Source organism: Engystomops pustulosus, chromosome 11, assembly GCF_040894005.1.
Source record: "Engystomops pustulosus chromosome 11, aEngPut4.maternal, whole genome shotgun sequence".
NCBI classification, from domain to species: domain Eukaryota; kingdom Metazoa; phylum Chordata; class Amphibia; order Anura; family Leptodactylidae; genus Engystomops; species Engystomops pustulosus.
In genome coordinates, this window is record NC_092421.1 from 19,005,715 (window position 1) to 19,023,429 (window position 17,715).

Consider the following 17,715-nt stretch of genomic DNA (forward strand, 5'->3'; position numbering starts at 1 on the left):
GGCGTAACTTGAGGAGGTGCAGAGGTTGCGGTCGCACCAGGGCTCAAAAGTTTTAGGGGGCCCTTATGGTGTCACTTTCCCATATGAGAAGACTAGTACTATAAACCATACATTATAGTCGGGGGCCTGGCCCAGACTTTACACTGGAGCCCATCAGCTTCTAGTTACGCCAGTGATTATACCCTAATACTACAAGGTATTCCGAGTCTGGTTTCTTCCATGTTGGACATAAGTTACGGATATTTTAATTATGGTAGGCTTCTGTTTGCTTGTGTATTGGAGCATGTTGATGGTTGACAACAGAAGGATAGTATATATTAAATAATTTGCTAAGGAAAAAAAAATATTTTTAATGATGGAAAACAATTAACAAGAACACAGCAGGCACAATTCACTTTACACGTGTTTCAATGTACAAGCATCAGTGATACATTCAGGGTGGAGGAGATATAATTCCTTAATACTAGCTATGATACTTCATTCTCACACAATGCACTGGTCATACACACTGTATGCACAGGTCTTAATATAAGATTGGTGGCTGTCCCCCCCTGGGCATGAGATAGAAACTGATCCCATCACAAACCTGCAGTATAGTCTACGCTGCAGGTTTTAACGTGTTTTTTAAACCACGGCCATATCTGCACTTCAGCTGCAAATCACTTGTCTTTGAGTGATTTTTGCATTAGTGGCTAGTAGAGAACAGCAGTGTTTGCCAAATTTGCCCCCAGTCCCCTAAAGTGTTAATTCATGGACCTTTGAGTGCCATTTATGGCATCACATCCTACATGGTACCTTAGAAATCGTGGGTAATCCGAATTACATATAGAACTATTTCTAGATCGAGCTGTGAAGAAAAATCATAAGTTATATCATAATGGAAGTGTCATGAGTACAGTCACACAGCTGGATACAGAGAAGCTGCTGCTATCTGAACTGTGACCATAATATTACTATATAATAGTAGGTCAGTCCAAATCATCCCCATAGACATGGCTTCCAATGTAATTGCTGCATAGTCTAATATCTACAATATGTATTTAGCGGACTCTATTACCAAAATGTATACCTTCTTTCTCTCTCTCTCTTGTGTCTACATAAAAGCGGATTTTCCATTGATTATTGCACTTGCACCCCACAAGGCTTTCTTTTACATAATGATGAGGGAAAAATGGAATTTTGTTGAACTAAACTTGAAAGGTGCGATGTAATACAGGTTTTTAGAGAGGGATAGCTGTATGAAGCGACATACACGGCAATGATCCAGACATAAAGGCCGAGAACACGAGGCCCCTTCCCTTTATCCAAAGCGAAAGGAGGTGAATGGACAGATCAGTCCTATCACATGTGCAGAAAGCAATTAGGACGGAATTAAAAAAATAATAATAATAAAATGAAGTCCCTAAAGCAATTTGTTATTCTGCTTAAAGGGAATAAAGTCTACGGGGAACACATGTAGCACGTGGACTGTAGAAATGAGTGGAGATCAGTATAGAAATGATACAGAGATGTCAAGATGTGCTGGTAGACTTACGCCCAGCATAATGGCCTCCATCTATCTAGTCCCCTGCGGACTATCCATTTTATTATTACAAGTTCTAGGACTCATTCACACAGACACACAATGATACAACATAAGGACACACACCCTTTGATACATTACAGTCTATACCAGCAGCTCGCATGATACTAGAGAGAGTGAACATATTCTCTCTACAAGGCTCTTTACTTTGATAGAAAATAGTTACTAAGAGTGGAGGCTGAAGATCATACAATCTGGTCCATGCTCTACCCCTGCTCTCCACTGGATGCCCCTTTCTAGCTATATCAGCTTGGTTAAAATGAGGCCACACAGGCTCAGTCCAAACTAACGTGCATTAAAACCCCCGGGTTTGTAGCGTTTTTCGATTTCTTCATCTTGTCAATCGCCCGCATCAAATCTTGCTGCTGGATTGGTCGGATCTCTTCACAGGGGCTAGAAGGACGAAAAAGAGGGAGATTATTTTTTTTCAGGTATTAGAGTAAAGTATTATACAATAAAGCAACGATTGTGTAGTACCCGCATGGATGTGCCCAGTAACACATGGTATATAGAGGATGGGAAGGGGATGCATTTACCCAACTGGAGGCAATGACAAAGACCAGATATACCTGTCCACTGTTTTATAAGTTAGTGAATAAAAGAAGAGCACAAGTATCAGTCTTCCCTTTTATAATATCACATAAAAGAAGGATGTGCTGTACATTTACACAGGTAAAATCTTCAGGATAATAAAGTATCAGGTATAAAATACATTCCCCTGGTGTCTGATGCCATCGCTGTGTCCCATTATGTCATTTCCTGGGCAGCACAAAACTCTACATTCCTCCCCACTTACATCAACCATTAAACCTGTCATCCACCAAGGAACACAGGTCAGCACATACACCTGTAATGGGGTCACACAACGACTAGCAGATTCCTTGAGAAACCCCAATAGAAGGCAATCCGAGTGACGCCCACTAGTGGGACGAAACTCTGGAGGGACAACCGCTGTAGGGACACAAAGACACCGATAGGAGGTTGCGAAGTGGGGGCCTTTTAACCTCTGAACTTCCCGTCCCTACATGGGCCAAGGAGCAACCTCCAGGTAGGCCACCATCAAGGGGGATACCACTGGAAATATTGGGGAAGGACTAGGTGGAACATTGCAAAATTGTATCTTTGACTTGCTGAATGACTGCATCTCAGAGAACGCTCGAAACATAGTATGATTCAGTTGTCAGAGGCCACAGAACATGCACGAACACAACACTAACCTTTCTTCGGTGTTAGCGATGACGCACTCCCTGACGCACAGCAGCGCAGCATCTCTGCACATCTCCTTCAGGTCACTTCCAGAGAATCCATCCGTATGGTTGGCGACCTGCATCAAATCTACACGCGTGTCCACCTATAGAAGAAGAAATTGTTATAATACATACATTCTTATCACTTAGTCCCTAAATGCACATTACAGTATATAGAGTAGAGCATCACTTCTGTAAGTCTAGGAGTTGTCATGATAATAACTGTACATGATCTCCCCCCCCAAAAAAAACTTGGCAGTCTAAGAACAACAACGCCAAGCATGAGATTTATCACTTTCCCATGAATGAATGATCAATTAGTGGGAGTCTAATCCATAAGAGTTAGGACCCCCACAGGTCATGCATTCCCCTAAGAAGAAGGATGCACGGATAACCCCATCGCTATGGGACTGATGGGTATAGGGAGATATATATAGGGGTTATAAAACATTACAGATATACATCAGCTTTCCACAAATGTCAATATGCTTTCAAGAAAAGAAGGAGACAGGACACGTGAAGGAACGTTACTTACATTCTCATTCCTCAGTATGAGGTTCAGGATTGCTTCTCGCTGTCTCAAGGACTGCAAATAAAGAAAAAGTCATGAGGCATAAATGGAAAAAAGAAAACATGATAAAAATCATGTAATATCCAACATGGAAGTGGAATCAAATAAAAGAAAGAAAAAAAATCTGTTGGGTAAATTAGGTAGCCTTATTACTTATTAACCCTTAATAACAAGAATGAGAAGGCGGCTGCTATGATGTAATTATTTCTTATGGCCACAATACAACAAAACTATAAATCCAAAGATACATTTAATTTCACCGTAATTACACTGCCCATTATACAAAATCCACCATATATACATTAACTCTATTGAAGTTGAGTTGATGTCAGGTGCATTGCATCAGCAGAGGTAAATCCTGGAGGCTGCTGTCATCTGGTTATTAATGATGACTTATGTGTGTAACATGAGGAGAAGTTAAACCCATGGAGTTCATGGAATGAATTCTAGAACACACTGTATGTTAGTACACGTACCGGCTGATTGATGTGAAACCTTGTTGGCATCCTCCTCATAATGGCAGTATCCAGGTCCTGAGGACGGTTTGTCGCTCCCATTACGATCACCTATTTACGAGTAGAGGAACATTATTTAGCTCATTATTAAGAAGGAACATGGTACATTGCACTGCTTAAATTTGGGGCATCTGATGGCCGACACCAAGAGGCCATGTGGAACAGGGACATGGAAAATAAGCTGCAGCGACTGTGCAGAGCCACTAGACAGAGAATGGAGCTACCTACACAGATTGGCCCAACACAGAGAACCAGAGACACACAACTGTTATTGGTCTATGAATCCTGGAACGTGCACTGGCCTTATCCAATGAGCCGCCTCAAAAACCTCCAGACAACAGTGCTGTACTTTTCCATGTGGAGGGGGCTCCTTATATCATTTATCATCGCTGTGTTGTTCGGTCTCCCTGAATCCCACATCGCGATGACGCTTGGACTCCTCCCTGTGTCCCACATCACTACGACGCTTGGACTCCTCCCTGTGTCCCACATCACTACGACGCTTGGACTCCTCCCTGTGTCCCACATCACTACGATGCTGGGACCCCCCCTGTATCCCACATCACTACGACGCTGGGACCCCCCCCCCCGTATCCCACATCACTACGACGCTGGGACCCCCCCCCCCGTATCCCACATCACTACGACGCTGGGACTATGTGTATCCCACATCACTACGACGCTGGGACTATGTGTATCCCACATCACTACGACGCTGGGACTATGTGTATCCCACATCACTACGACGCTGGGACTATGTGTATCCCACATCACTACGACGCTGGGACTATGTGTATCCCACATCACTACGACGCTGGGACTATGTGTATCCCATATAACTACGAGGCTCGGAGTCCTGTACTCAGCACTGTGTGCTCTCCCCTTAGTTTTACCTTCTGATCTCCAACAATTTGATATTGATGAGGATTTCTATAGCATCTTTGACCTAAAAACCCTGTAACCTGTTAGTTGTCACTGGTTGGACTCATATGTTGGAGATAAATAGGAACCACTATTTTTTTTTTTAAAGGGGTTAAAACATTTATGAATAGTGTGAAATTCTAATCTCTAACAGGTTATATACCTGACAGCTATAGTCAGTGTCCAGTCCATCCCAGAGGCTCATAAATTGAGCTTTCATCATTGCGGTCGCCTCGTGATCAGTACTTGAACGGCTCCGAAGGAAGGAATCTGCATCGAAAAAGTGAAGAAATCAGACCTGAGAGGTTATATTTTGTGTTTCTGACTGCAACCATTTCAAGATCTCCACTCGCTCTTAATGAATGGAAGCTTATTCAATATCCATAACCTGGTCAAGCTGGCCTAGGTGCATTACGAGAGATTGCCTTGATCTAGCCTTAGGGCCTTACTCACACACCTATAGATCATGCAAAACCAAATTATCAACACAGAACGTAAATCCAGCAGTGATTCCGCACTGCAATTCAATGATCGAACCCACTCCATAAATTTTATCTCAATCCAAAGAAAGCGCAAGAGTGAACAATGGTTCTTACAAATCGAATCCTACAAAGAGGTTCCTTAAAATATTCCATTCTTTATTGAGAATTAATATTTAAAATAGACAAACAATTTACAACATTTGTGAATATCTACAAATTATTAGTTTGGATCGTTCTTGAAGGTCCAAAAAAGGCCATCGCTACAATACCAGTGTTTGTAATTACATGAGACACTTGTGTATACACTGCGATAACTGCCAGTATTATGTCAAGTGCAAAAAAATGCCAATGTAAATTATCGCTCAACCCAGAATGAGAAAGTGCCCATGCATGAAAAACGGAGTCTATATATACAGATGGGTACAGTAAAGGTGCCAAGTTGCAATAATTATATATCAGGAAGAAATCAGAAGTAAATTCGCTTACCCATGGTATATGTGGTATGTAGAATGGAAAACCCCGACGCGCGTTTCGCGTGCCACCGCTTCCTCAGGGGGCCTGTGTAGGTGTGTGTGCACTCTCTCGTTTTTTATGTGCGGGCAGCGTGTCACGTGAGGGAGTGGGAACGCCCGCCTTATCGGCCGGAACCAGACACACAGAGACCACCACGCCCACGACCGCGTCATCGTGGGGGCGGGGCCACCGGTGTCACATGATCCCGCCGGGTGCGGACGTCACTCGCATCTCCCGACCTGTCTCCTGGTACCGCCCCCGCTTCAGTGGCGAGCGGAATCGCGAGTCTGGGAACATGTTACCCAGGGATCGCGAAGCGCCGCCACAGACCGGAGGGTAGAAACGCAGGAGACCAGGTCTAAGTGCACTCTGCATTTAAAAGATTTCTATGTGGAAGAATAAGTGTGGGGAGGAGGGGGGAAACTCTGTAAGTAACAGGGAAAAACCAAATATATCAGCGGAGGGGGGGAAAAGAGAGGGGGGAACCTAGAGTGTATCCAAATCCATTTAAAGTTCTGGGTACAGTATAAAAGTATTAATAGAGAAATGAAAAAATATATAAGGGGAATATATACTAATGAGAAAGGAGTCTTGTATAGTAAGTTGAAAGGATTTTAAAGTGACAGTGTATAGTTTGACCACAGTGTAATGAAGTGCAATAAGTGTAAATTGTGAACTGTGATTCACAACCACAATTAATGAATTGTAAGCCTGATATTGGGATCCATGAAGTGCCTAGTGCATAATGTACATAATGTATAATCTGATAAACATTAAATACAGTAATAACAAAAATTCAGAATGGTGAACAAAATTTATATATGCAGTTGTTATATTCCATGCTGTGCAAGGTGGCCACCATAAGTTATGGTCGGCCACCCAACCCAGCAATAGACATGCTCTGAGGTATATATGTGCAAAACCAAAAACATTTAGTGCAAAAAATGCAGTGAATACATTAAAAGTGCGTGTGCAAAAAAGTGCAATAGCGTGCAATAAAATACCTTATTTTTACTACATTTTTTGTTAGACTACCACTCATGCTACCACTCATACTACCACTCATACCTTAACATAGACCCTATATTTTGGAGTTGATTTGTAAATTCAGTTAATTCATAAGTCCATAACAAAGGAGAAAAGGACTAACAATTTGGAACCATATATAATGCAAAAAAAAAAAAAAAAAAAACAAAAAAAAAAAGAAAGATATTAAAAAGGATATTGATGAGTCCCAGGTTATTCCAACCAAAAGAGTCCATGATTATATACAAAGGTTTTTTTCCTTTTTTCCACTTTTTCTTCCACTCCACCGGTGTTCATCCGGTATTAATTCTTCCACGACTAGATCGCCCCTCCTCCCCACAATTATTCTTCCACATAGAAATCTTTTAAATGCAGAGTGCACTTAGACCTGGTCTCCTGCGTTTCTACCCTCCGGTCTGTGGCGGCGCTTCGCGATCCCTGGGTAACATGTTCCCAGACTCGCTCGCCACTGATGTGGGAGCAGTACCAGGAGACAGGTCGGGAGATGCGAGTCCCGCACCCGGCGGGATCATGTGACACCGGTGGCCCCGCCCCCACGATGATGCGGTCGTGGGCGTGGTGGTCTCCGTGTGTCTGGTTCCGGCCGATAAGGCGGGCATTCCCACTCCCTCACGTGACACGCTGCCCGCACATAAAAAACGAGAGAGTGCACACACACCTACACAGGCCCCCTGAGGAAACGGTGGCACGCGAAACGCGCGTCGGGGTTTTCCATTCTACATACCACATATACCATGGGTAAGCGAATTTACTTCTGATTTCTTCCTGATATATAATTATTGCAACTTGGCACCTTTACTGTACCCATCTGTATATATAGACTCCGTTTTTCATGCATGGGCACTTTCTCATTCTGGGTTGAGCGATAATTTACATTGGCATTTTTTTGCACTTGACATAATACTGGCAGTTATCGCAGTGTATACACAAGTGTCTCATGTAATTACAAACACTGGTATTGTAGCGATGGCCTTTTTTGGACCTTCAAGAACGATCCAAACTAATAATTTGTAGATATTCACAAATGTTGTAAATTGTTTGTCTATTTTAAATATTAATTCTCAATAAAGAATGGAATATTTTAAGGAACCTCTTTGTAGGATTCGATTTGTAAGAACCATTGTTCACTCTTGACCTATAGATCATGGATGCCTGTGTCCATAAACTCTTTTGTTTAGTATAATGGATCCGTGTGCTGGCAGCAAATTTCACAGACTGAATATTAACCCAGAGCTTCTCCAGTAATAAGACAGTAAATACTAATTAGGGGAATAATGAAAGCTCATTCATATACAACAACCAAAACCTGCGACACAACATGAACTTTGCAGGTTTTATACCCATAGAATGTCAAGTAAACAAAGAGAACTTTCCCGATACTGTACCAGGCTGATATCTTACCGATTTCATCAATGAAAATGATGGAGGGTTGTAGTTTTACAGCCAGGGAGAACACAGCGGCGGCCAGTTTCTGCGACTCTCCGTACCACTTGTCGGTCAGAGTTGACGGCTGCAGGTTGATGAAGCGGCATCCGGCTTCTTTGGCTGTTGCTTTAGCAATCATTGTCTTACCACATCCAGGGGGTCCATAGAGTAGCACACCTATTCCATAGAGAAACACAACATTAGCTATTAAGAAGACTGACTTGATGAGTCCTAAATAATCCAAAACGCTAATAAATGTTCACTCGGGTTCCTATCATTAATCCTGAAGAAGCAATTTCTTCTACTCTATAAAATGCTGCCTGCAGATAGGACACTATGTACAATCTACTCTGCTCATCCTGCTCTATAACATGCTGCCTGAGGATAGAACACTATGTACAATCTGCTCAGCTCCTCCTGTTCTATAACATGCTACCTGCAGACAGGACACTATATACAATCTGCTCAGCTCCTCCTGTTCTATAACATGCTGCCTGCAGATAGGACACTATGTACAATCTACTCTGCTCACCCTGCTCTATAACATGCTGCCTGAGGATAGAGTACTATATACAATCTGCTCAGCTCCCCTGTTCTATAACATGCTGCCTGTAGACAGGACACTATATACAATCTGCTCAGCTCCTCCTGTTCTATAACATGCTGCCTGCAGATAGGACACTATGTACAATCTACTCTGCTCACCCTGCTCTATAACATGCTGCCTGAGGATAGAGTACTATATACAATCTGCTCAGCTCCCCTGTTCTATAACATGCTGCCTGCAGACAGGACACTATATACAATCTGCTCAGCTCCTCCTGTTCTATAACATGCTCCCTGTAGATAAGAGTCCAAGGGGGGAAATTTTCACCACATTGTCTGGTTTCTTGTACCTTTCCTTCGGAATTTTAAACTGAGACACAAAAGTCTCAAAAAGTAGTACAAGAAACCAGGCGACGTGGTGATAAATCCACCTCCTCCTTCACTATAGGACTATATTGACAACTTGATGTGTCCCTCTCACTATTGGGGGTTAATTGTTTTCCAGATATGGAGCAATCTGTCCTGCCCGGATTTGTTTTGCTTCACAGGATATCGCCCTGCTGTTCGCTTTTTGGCAGACAATAAGATGAATTTGTTTGCAGTCCTACGTCTGGGTTAATGATTCCAAGAATCAAAGCTTCTGAGAAGTGAGCGGCTCCTTATTAAAGAGGAAGCGTCTTTATCTAATTTAGGAGAATGAATTAGTTTTGTGTGGAAAAGTGTTTTTTGTTGGGCAAAATGAGCTCATTTGTCAGAAGTCTCACCCCTCCACAGGGAGTTGTGAAAACTTGTGAAACTGTACTGAGCACTTTTAGAAGTATTTTACAGTTATGTTTGTACTAAGTAAAAGCTCCCTTATTAACCCCTTAAAGACGCAGGTTATTTTTTTTTCCATTTTTCGCTCTCCATCAGATTTTACTTCTCAGTGACATTATTTATTATTCCATGCCGTGTACTGAGAAGCTGGGAAAAAATCCAAAATGTGGTGAAATTGGCAAAAAACCCCAGCATTTGCGTCACTTTCTTGTAAGCTCAGTTTTTACGACTGACTCCAACTCCAAATCACTCCAAATGATACATCTACTTTATTCTTTAGTTTGGTACGATCTCAGTGCTAACAAATCTATATAGATTTTGGACATTTTCAAAAATTAAACAAATGTGTACAGGTTTAGGTGTACAGTTTTCTAACGTGCAGCTGCAACGCAAAAGTGGCGCAAACACTTCATAAATACATGTGCAAGCTTTAAAAACACGTTTTCTGGTGCAAACATAGACAAAAAACTGGCACAGACACAATAATATATCTGGACCATAATGTTTTCTCCTGTCCTGCAGAACTTAAAGATTGGAGATGATTCCATCAACGAACCACCCACCCCCCTCTGATTAGTGAAAAGGGGTTCTTTTACTCCTAAATAAATGGAGTATCTGCAAAGCTCTGGCTGGCAATTACCAGTAGTGCCATAGAAGTGACAAAGCATGTACAACCAGCGGCTCCATTTGGGAGTCCAAGGGATGCCGCTTCTTGCCAAGGTGCAGGTCCTAGCGGTCAAATTCCAATCTCAAGTTATCCTCTATTCTGTGGAATATCTTACTTTTTATGTGGGAAGTGAGCTATATTACTGCATGAACCAATATTTTCTTCTGCAGTAAGAATATAGCATTAGGTACCCAATAAAATGAAACTCATTTGGGGACCCCTTTGTCATGATTGGTGTTGGTTTCTTGTGGGTAAGTCAATAAAAGCCCCTAATAGTTTGTACCTTTTGGAGGCTGAAGAAGTCTTGAGTTTTCAAATAAATGCTTTTTCTTTATTGGAAGAATAACTGTGTCTTTTAAGTCTGTTATCACATCATCAAGACCTGCAATGTCACTCCAGGTCACCTGTGGGTGGACATAAAATCACAATGACTAAAGACCTTTAACGGTAACTTATGCTGAACATGCAGAATGTGCGCCCCATAGAAAACTGGGTCCTGTCTGGTGTAGATTCAAGGCGTAATCCATGCCCCCAATGTATTGCTAACAATAGTAAGTAACTAACTTTAAGACCAGGTCAGGATAAATTCTTGCACCTCTATGTGTTCGCTACAAAACGAGACACTGCTCCTGGAACACATGTATAGGCATTGTGTAGTTAGCAAAGACCAAAGAACAAAAGAACTTGTAAATATAAAAAATTATTTTCACTTTATTCAAAATAACACATACAAAGTATAAACACCACTTTCAAAAGGGATTCCTGAAAGTCGGAAGTATAAGGGGAACAGGCAACGTCCCAGATGGATGTGGGACAGACACAGAGAACCTATGGCCCCCCTATCCTAATACTGCCTCATTGATAGTGCCAGAAAGAGGTATAAGAAGAAAAGTATTGTGTCCAAAAGTAGGACTAATTTTGAAAGGCAGTGGACCTTTGTACTACAATGACAAAATGGTCAACCGGAGGTACCATCCGGTGCTAATAACCCAAGTCAACAGGCAGGCCACACTTACCTAAGGGCATGGTGTAAGTGGCACAGAGGCAGTCAGAGGGAGGGCCAACAGGAACACCCCTGGTACATTGTGTAGTTAGCAGCCTGTACTAACCATAAGCGATTAGTAATAAAAGGATAAGGGCTTGTTCACACAGCATTAGCCGGCTGGTAATCTGTGTAAGACAAAGACCGGTTTCACATTGGTCCATGATCATGGAGGTGAGAAGTGGACTGATTGATACATATTGGGTAAACAAGAGGGAAACATATATTAATATTATGGCCAGACTTTAGTCGCCAGCATAGCGAAGAGTCTGTGGCACGGCACAGATAATAGGAACAATGTTAAAGTGGACAAAAGGTCAAAATCTTCACCCTATCGGCAAGTGGACAATGCCTGCAAGCACCTATTTTTGGGATTTTGTCACATATTTTAAAGGGGTTGGCCACTTCAAAATTTAACAGGGCAAGAATAAAACCATAATGGGGTCACCCATATTATTACTTACTCTGATAAAGTTTCCTGTATGCTGCTGAAAGCTCCTAGGTCACGTGACCCCTGGCAGCAGGACTGTGACCTCCTCTTACCTGATAGTTTCTGGTGGATGAAGGGAGCCACGCAGATATTGCTGTATGCACGCCCTCTCTGTCATTATTACTCTACTATATGGGTGTGATCATAGAGGAGGCATGAATACTGTATGGCCTCCTCCAGCTGGAGGGACATCAAATGACCCACAGCTCCTGGTGGCGAGTCATGTGACATGCCTGGCGCAGAATTGTGCTATTGTCAGCGACCGTTCAAGAGGCAGCTAGTGCACAGGGCAGGAACTCCTGCACTGGCCCACTGGGTGTGAAGGTGGTGTAAAATAATCGCTATTCTTGATGGTTAACATTTTTTCAAAGCTTGTACGCCAGCGTATACCCCTAAATGTCCCCTCAAACTTTAATCCAAAAAATCTTATTGGTGTCCATAGCTAAAAAAAATGACTGACATCAAAAAGATTTCTTTTTTTGGTTGGTTGGAAACTATATGATAACAAAACTAGGCAAATATATTAGTTAATGAATGACACAGGTCCAGATCTTACCAGCATACTTAGTGGATCAACAAGATGTGCTGCGATGCTCATTTCATACTCTGTAAGCTTTACGTTTTTCACACCGATCTGTCTCATCAGCTTCTCAGCCTGCAGAACACAATCATGATCCAGGGAATCAGAAGAACCAAATTGACCATGCAGTAATATACAACAAAGATGGAAGATAACATTAATTGGAAATGTAACATTGTTATTCAGAAAAAAAAACCAAAACACTATTTACTATGCGGAACAAACTCGCTTGTGTGATCCTGTCAAAATATGTGAACTGGCCCTTATAAACACAAAACCTGCCGGACGAAACACGTGTCGGGGAGGTGCTGGGCAGCATCCTGTCCTCAGCGCCCTCATACTCCAAACCCACCAGGTCAGGTACAGGTCATTATTTCCCTCTGTGCGCTCCTTGTTTATGCATTGTGATATTTTTCTACATTACCTGCTTCTGTGATGTAATTAGCACCTTTTGGCTATGCACTAAGCACTTTAAATTTGTCTACTTCCTTGTCAGCCATTGTGTGCTCGCTGCCCAGCACCTAAAACTACACTACCCTTTTGTTATGTTCTATTTTTTTAAAAATGACTTCAATAAATTTTTGCATTTTTATTACAATTTATGCTCATCTCCTTTTTCTATTGGTGTGGCCCTTATACTGGAATCTCCGCTGGCAGGAACAGGAAGGTGGGAATCAAAAAAGTTGGTACAGATACAGTTGACACTGATTCACACAACCAAAGCTATTGATATCAAGAAAAATAAAGTCAAGTTTGGCTGCAATTGTTTTCTTAAAGGGCTTGTCCAGAATTAGGTCTTACTTTTAAATATGGGCCCCAGGTGGGCGGAAAAATAATCCAACACTCTCTCCGCCATTGTGCCCTCTGTGCTTGAGTACAAAGAGTCAGTGACATCATATAAACAGAATGCACATGCTACAAGTGTAAGGCTTCTTGCACATGAACGTGTGCTCACCCGGGCAGGCACAAACCCAGGAGGGGTTAGGAGCGCTCTCCACACGAAGCTAAATGCTGTTGTATTATGGCAAAATATAGGACATGTCTCATATTTTGCACAGTGGCTGCCCAGCTCAGTCATAGTGCAGTGAGACACAGTGTGGTCAACATACTGCAACCAGGTGCAATAACTTTCTATGCGGCCGTGATTACGGTTCCCATAACACTTGTCTATATGAAGCCTTTGTTAGCTTTTGAGTTAAATATTGTACTTCTCTTTCTACTGCTCTGGTCCCTTCTTCACACTTCCAGGTGGTGTCAGTGGTCACAAGGCCACAGTGGGTCAGTCGGAGGGATCAATAAAGGTCTATAGAACTGAATATTCAGATGGAGAAATTCCGGTATATTTGCGTTTTTTCCCCATTCCTCTGTTCCTGACAGTATGGCAGATTTTAATACTGATGATCTATCCTTGCGCTGTTCTGGGCTGGAATCAGAAGCAAAAGGCTTCATTGACTATACAATGGTGATTCCACTGCAGCTCTATACACTCTAATGGCAGCAGAGCTTCAGTACTCTAGAGCTGACGCTATACAGTCAATGGATAGTTCGGCTTCTGACTCCATCCTCTGCATAGGGTCTGCTTCAGGAGGCAGCATCGAGTAACTGATCAGTGCAAATCCAACTTTTGGAGTCTCACCAACTGGCTCTGATGTCCACCCAGAAGAAATCAAAAGGAACCAAAAACACCTTCAGCAATGCAATAAGTTTACCTGTTTCTGGGCTTCTAGTTTCTGTTTCCTGGTTGGATCTATGGCATCTACCATCCATTTAATGGTAAAATAGGTGACGGCACCAAATATTGTCAACCTGAAGATAAGACCCACAACTTCATTCCTGCTCAAAGGGCGCGAGAAGGCTTCTGCGTGGACCATTTTCTGAAAAAAAAAAAAGGTTCAATATTTTCTCATTTAAACGTGACAACTTTTTAGGGGCTCAACACATACTTAGTTTGTAACATTGAACTGCCCAAACTTTATTTAGAGGAGAACCTGCCCTAAATAAGGGGCAGACGTTAAGTGTTCTCCTAATGGAGAGATTGCCAATTAAGGCTACGTGGAGACTTAAAGCCATAGATGCTCCACTAGGGAATTCTGGGAAGTATGCAAATATATTTTCCCAAGGTGTTAAATGGAAAACAATGCCTCCTTTGAAAGGCAGCCCCCTTACCACCAAGTATGACCTACAAGAAGTCTAAAGAGGTGATGTGGGATTAAGCCAAACCAGTATATCTATTCCAGAAGGAACAGGCTCCCAACTGTAGACAGTACTGTTCCGACCTGGTTGGGTCTTCCCAGTACATCGTAGGGAACTCCATTAAAATGCATGTCTTTTCGGCCCTTCTGTCTCTATGTTCTGTTTTTTATAATCGCATATAATCGCATTGCGTTGAGTTTTGTGATGCATTCTAACATTTGAGTTTTGCTGGGAAGCAGTTTCCCTTAACTTATTCATCTTAGATCCAACTTTAAGGGTGCTGTCACACATTAGCGTTTTCATACAGTTTTGTAACGGAATGAAAGCACACCGGGGCAGCCTGCGCATGTGATCGTTAATTAGCACCCGGTTTCTCGCATTTACACAATACAAGACACCGGGCGCTGATTGCGTGTGTTTGCATACAAACACATATGCGATCGGCTGCGGGGCCCCCCCAGTGCGTTTTGCTTCACTAAGGTTGCTGTCACACGATAGCGTTTTGATACCATTTTAAAACGGAATCAAAACGCACAAGTGCGGGCCACGGTTGATCGCATATGCATTTGAACGGATGCAGTCTGCAATCAGCACCCGGTGTCTTGTAAAGTACCAGGTGCTGGTTACTAAATGCATTGTCCTAGAAACACATGCACGACAGGACCGAGGCCCGCCTTCAGGCGCCAACGTCGTGTTTGTGAACGCAATGCTAGTGCAACGTGTGACGGGACAATGAAGGCTTTGTGACGTTACAGTCTGTGGCGATTGGACCGTAGCCTCTGATGTGTGTTCCCTCAATTAACAGTACAGAATGTGGATTATTTTATTAGTTTCTATTTAAGGTAAGTGCAAAGGCCCTGCACATTGTACTTTATTGATTTCTTAAAGCTGTTTTTTTTTTTTCTAGAACTTTTTTTTAAGACTTGGAATCACTATTTGCTTAAATCTTTACCTATATTTTTGAATGCACTTGATAATTTCCTTAACAATTCCATACTGGTTTCTGCTTGTCATTCTATAGGGAGCTTCATTGTTTACTTCTTTGAATATAAACCGGTCTGTGGTCATGTGATGTCACACAGGAGCACGGCTCGTTATGTCCCTGTTCTTTTGGTGTCACACAGGTGCACGGCTTGTTATATCCCCGCTCTTTTGATGTCACACAGGTGCACAGCTCGTTATATCCCTGTTCTTTTGATGTCACACAGGTGCACAGCTCGTTATATCCCTGTTCTTTTGATGTCACACAGGTGCACGGCTTGTTATATCCCCGCTCTTTTGATGTCACACAGGTGCACGGCTTGTTATATCCCCGCTCTTTTGATGTCACACAGGTGCACAGCTCGTTATATCCCTGTTCTTTTGATGTCACACAGGTGCACAGCTCATTATATCCCTGTTCTTTTGATGTCACACAGGTGCACGGCCCATTATATCCCTGTTCTTTTGATGTCACACAGGTGCACGGCCCGTTATATCCCTGCTATTTTGATGTCACACAGGTGCACGGCCCGTTATATCCCTGTTCTTTGGATGTCACAGGTGCACGGCTGGTTATATCCCTGTTCTTTTGATGTCACACAGGTGCACGTCACATTATATCACAGAGTAAATCAGAGCCATGCACCTGTGTGACATCACATGATAACAGGACAGATTTTTACAGGATGTAAACGGCGAAGCTTCCTATAGGACAGCAAGCAGAGATTTAGAAAACTGCGAGAAATAGATTCAGAAAGTATCTTGGAAAAATTGTATTACTTTTATTACACAAAAGAATATCTAAACTGAAAGTGGACAACCCCTTTAAGGTTTAGTGGTACCTTTTAAAACTTGCCAACCACTTAGACGCCTTTGCATGCAAAGTTACACAAACACAATTTTAGATGAGGCACAGGATTATACTGGGCCACCTCTTTCAGACGTCCATGTGGTAGGAGGGTGCAATTTTAGGTTTCGAGTTTTTGGCAACCTCATAGGAAGTTGTAAATAAATATCAATAATAAAATAAACACACAACAAAATAAATACATTTAGTTGCAGTGAAATGATCATAGAGAATAGATGACCAGAGCAGCCTCCCCCCGCAGCGCTGCTCCAGATCATGTACAGCAATGGCCGCATGATACAATGCCGGGACAATATGACAGGCTGTGACCTTCCTGCAGCTCTCTGTCCTCCATGCCAGGGCGAGCTCAGGCTACAGCACGTCCCTCCAGCGATACAAGAGCAGCTAATAACGGGAGACGTCACCGGGGACACGGGCTCAGCCCCGGACACACACACAGGACTCACCGGCTAAATGACACCACCGATCCAGGAAGTGAAAAGCGAAAGCAGCGGCTTCACATTGCCGGGTGCACCCGTCATAGGTTCCGGCGGGGAACCCTGCAGCTGGTTAATAGTTCCGCCTGATAACAGTTCTGGGGATAGGAGGAAGTGCATAGTGCAAGGCTAATACTCTAATAAGGACCTGTTCTATATGAGCCAGCTATTTCCAATGGCCCTTTTTGCCCCTAGTGATCAGGTCCTACACACACATTGGGGCAGATTTATCATTCTTTATCAAGTAAGAATTGTCTTAGTTTCCCATGGCAACCAATGACAGCTCAGCTTTTAATTTTTTTCCATTGCTCATGAATATTTTAAAGGGGCGCTTTTTTCATGTTCATGTTAATAAAGGCTTAGCACCTTTTTCAAATTCATCAGATGCTGTGGCTTTTTTTTTATAGTACCTCGGACCCTATACACCAGGATCCGGTGGTACGTGCATCACCCATATCAGCGTTTAGAAGTTTACAAGTTGCCGTCTTTTCTCCTCATTTTGCCTCATATCCACTCCCTACCTGCTCAGAATTTTAATAACACAGGATATGGGAGATCTCTGTGGTCGTAGGCAGGTATCAGCCACACCACCTAGTACAGAACATCACTCATTGTGGTCAGAGTTAGTCACATCTCTTCCTTCTCGCAATACACATGTTCACAAGAGTCATTTCAGGACCTTTAAGGTCCTCCAAAGATCCTGAGACAGCAGATTGAAAGCATGCAGAAGGGACACATCCTCCATTCTCGAAG

At 42.7% G+C, this 17,715-nt stretch overlaps 1 protein-coding gene across 2 annotated transcripts; it reads right to left on the bottom strand.

Annotated features, from left to right (window-relative positions):
* Nucleotides 1-322: 322 nt before the first annotated feature.
* On the bottom strand, nucleotides 323-17,077 carry ATAD1 (ATPase family AAA domain containing 1). Of its 2 annotated transcripts, none has more exons than XM_072129267.1 (10): nucleotides 16,933-17,077; nucleotides 14,154-14,318; nucleotides 12,421-12,519; nucleotides 10,616-10,736; nucleotides 8,280-8,480; nucleotides 5,000-5,106; nucleotides 3,877-3,966; nucleotides 3,365-3,415; nucleotides 2,800-2,933; nucleotides 323-1,975 (listed from the first exon to the last, which is right to left on the bottom strand). In XM_072129267.1, exons 2-10 carry the CDS (start codon nucleotides 14,313-14,315, stop codon nucleotides 1,858-1,860), a joined length of 1,083 nt encoding a protein of 360 aa, XP_071985368.1. In that variant the 5' UTR covers nucleotides 14,316-14,318; nucleotides 16,933-17,077; the 3' UTR covers nucleotides 323-1,857. The 2 variants fall into 2 exon arrangements, with proteins under 2 accessions (XP_071985368.1, XP_071985369.1); XM_072129268.1 differs by lacking the exon at nucleotides 16,933-17,077 and adding an exon at nucleotides 16,796-16,910.
* Nucleotides 17,078-17,715: the final 638 nt, after the last annotated feature.

Bases quoted from the DNA above. Each gene is read 5' to 3' on its own strand.
- ATAD1 (XM_072129267.1), bottom strand. From the start codon at position 14,315: ATGGTCCACGCAGAAGCCTTCTCGCGCCCTTTGAGCAGGAATGAAGTT. The intron at 10,737-12,420 runs GTAAGATCTGGA...GTCCACCCACAG, and splicing joins TTGATCCACTAAGTATGCTG to GTGACCTGGAGTGACATTGC. The intron at 3,967-4,999 runs GTATATAACCTG...ACTCGTAAATAG, and splicing joins ACACTGACTATAGCTGTCAG to GTGATCGTAATGGGAGCGAC.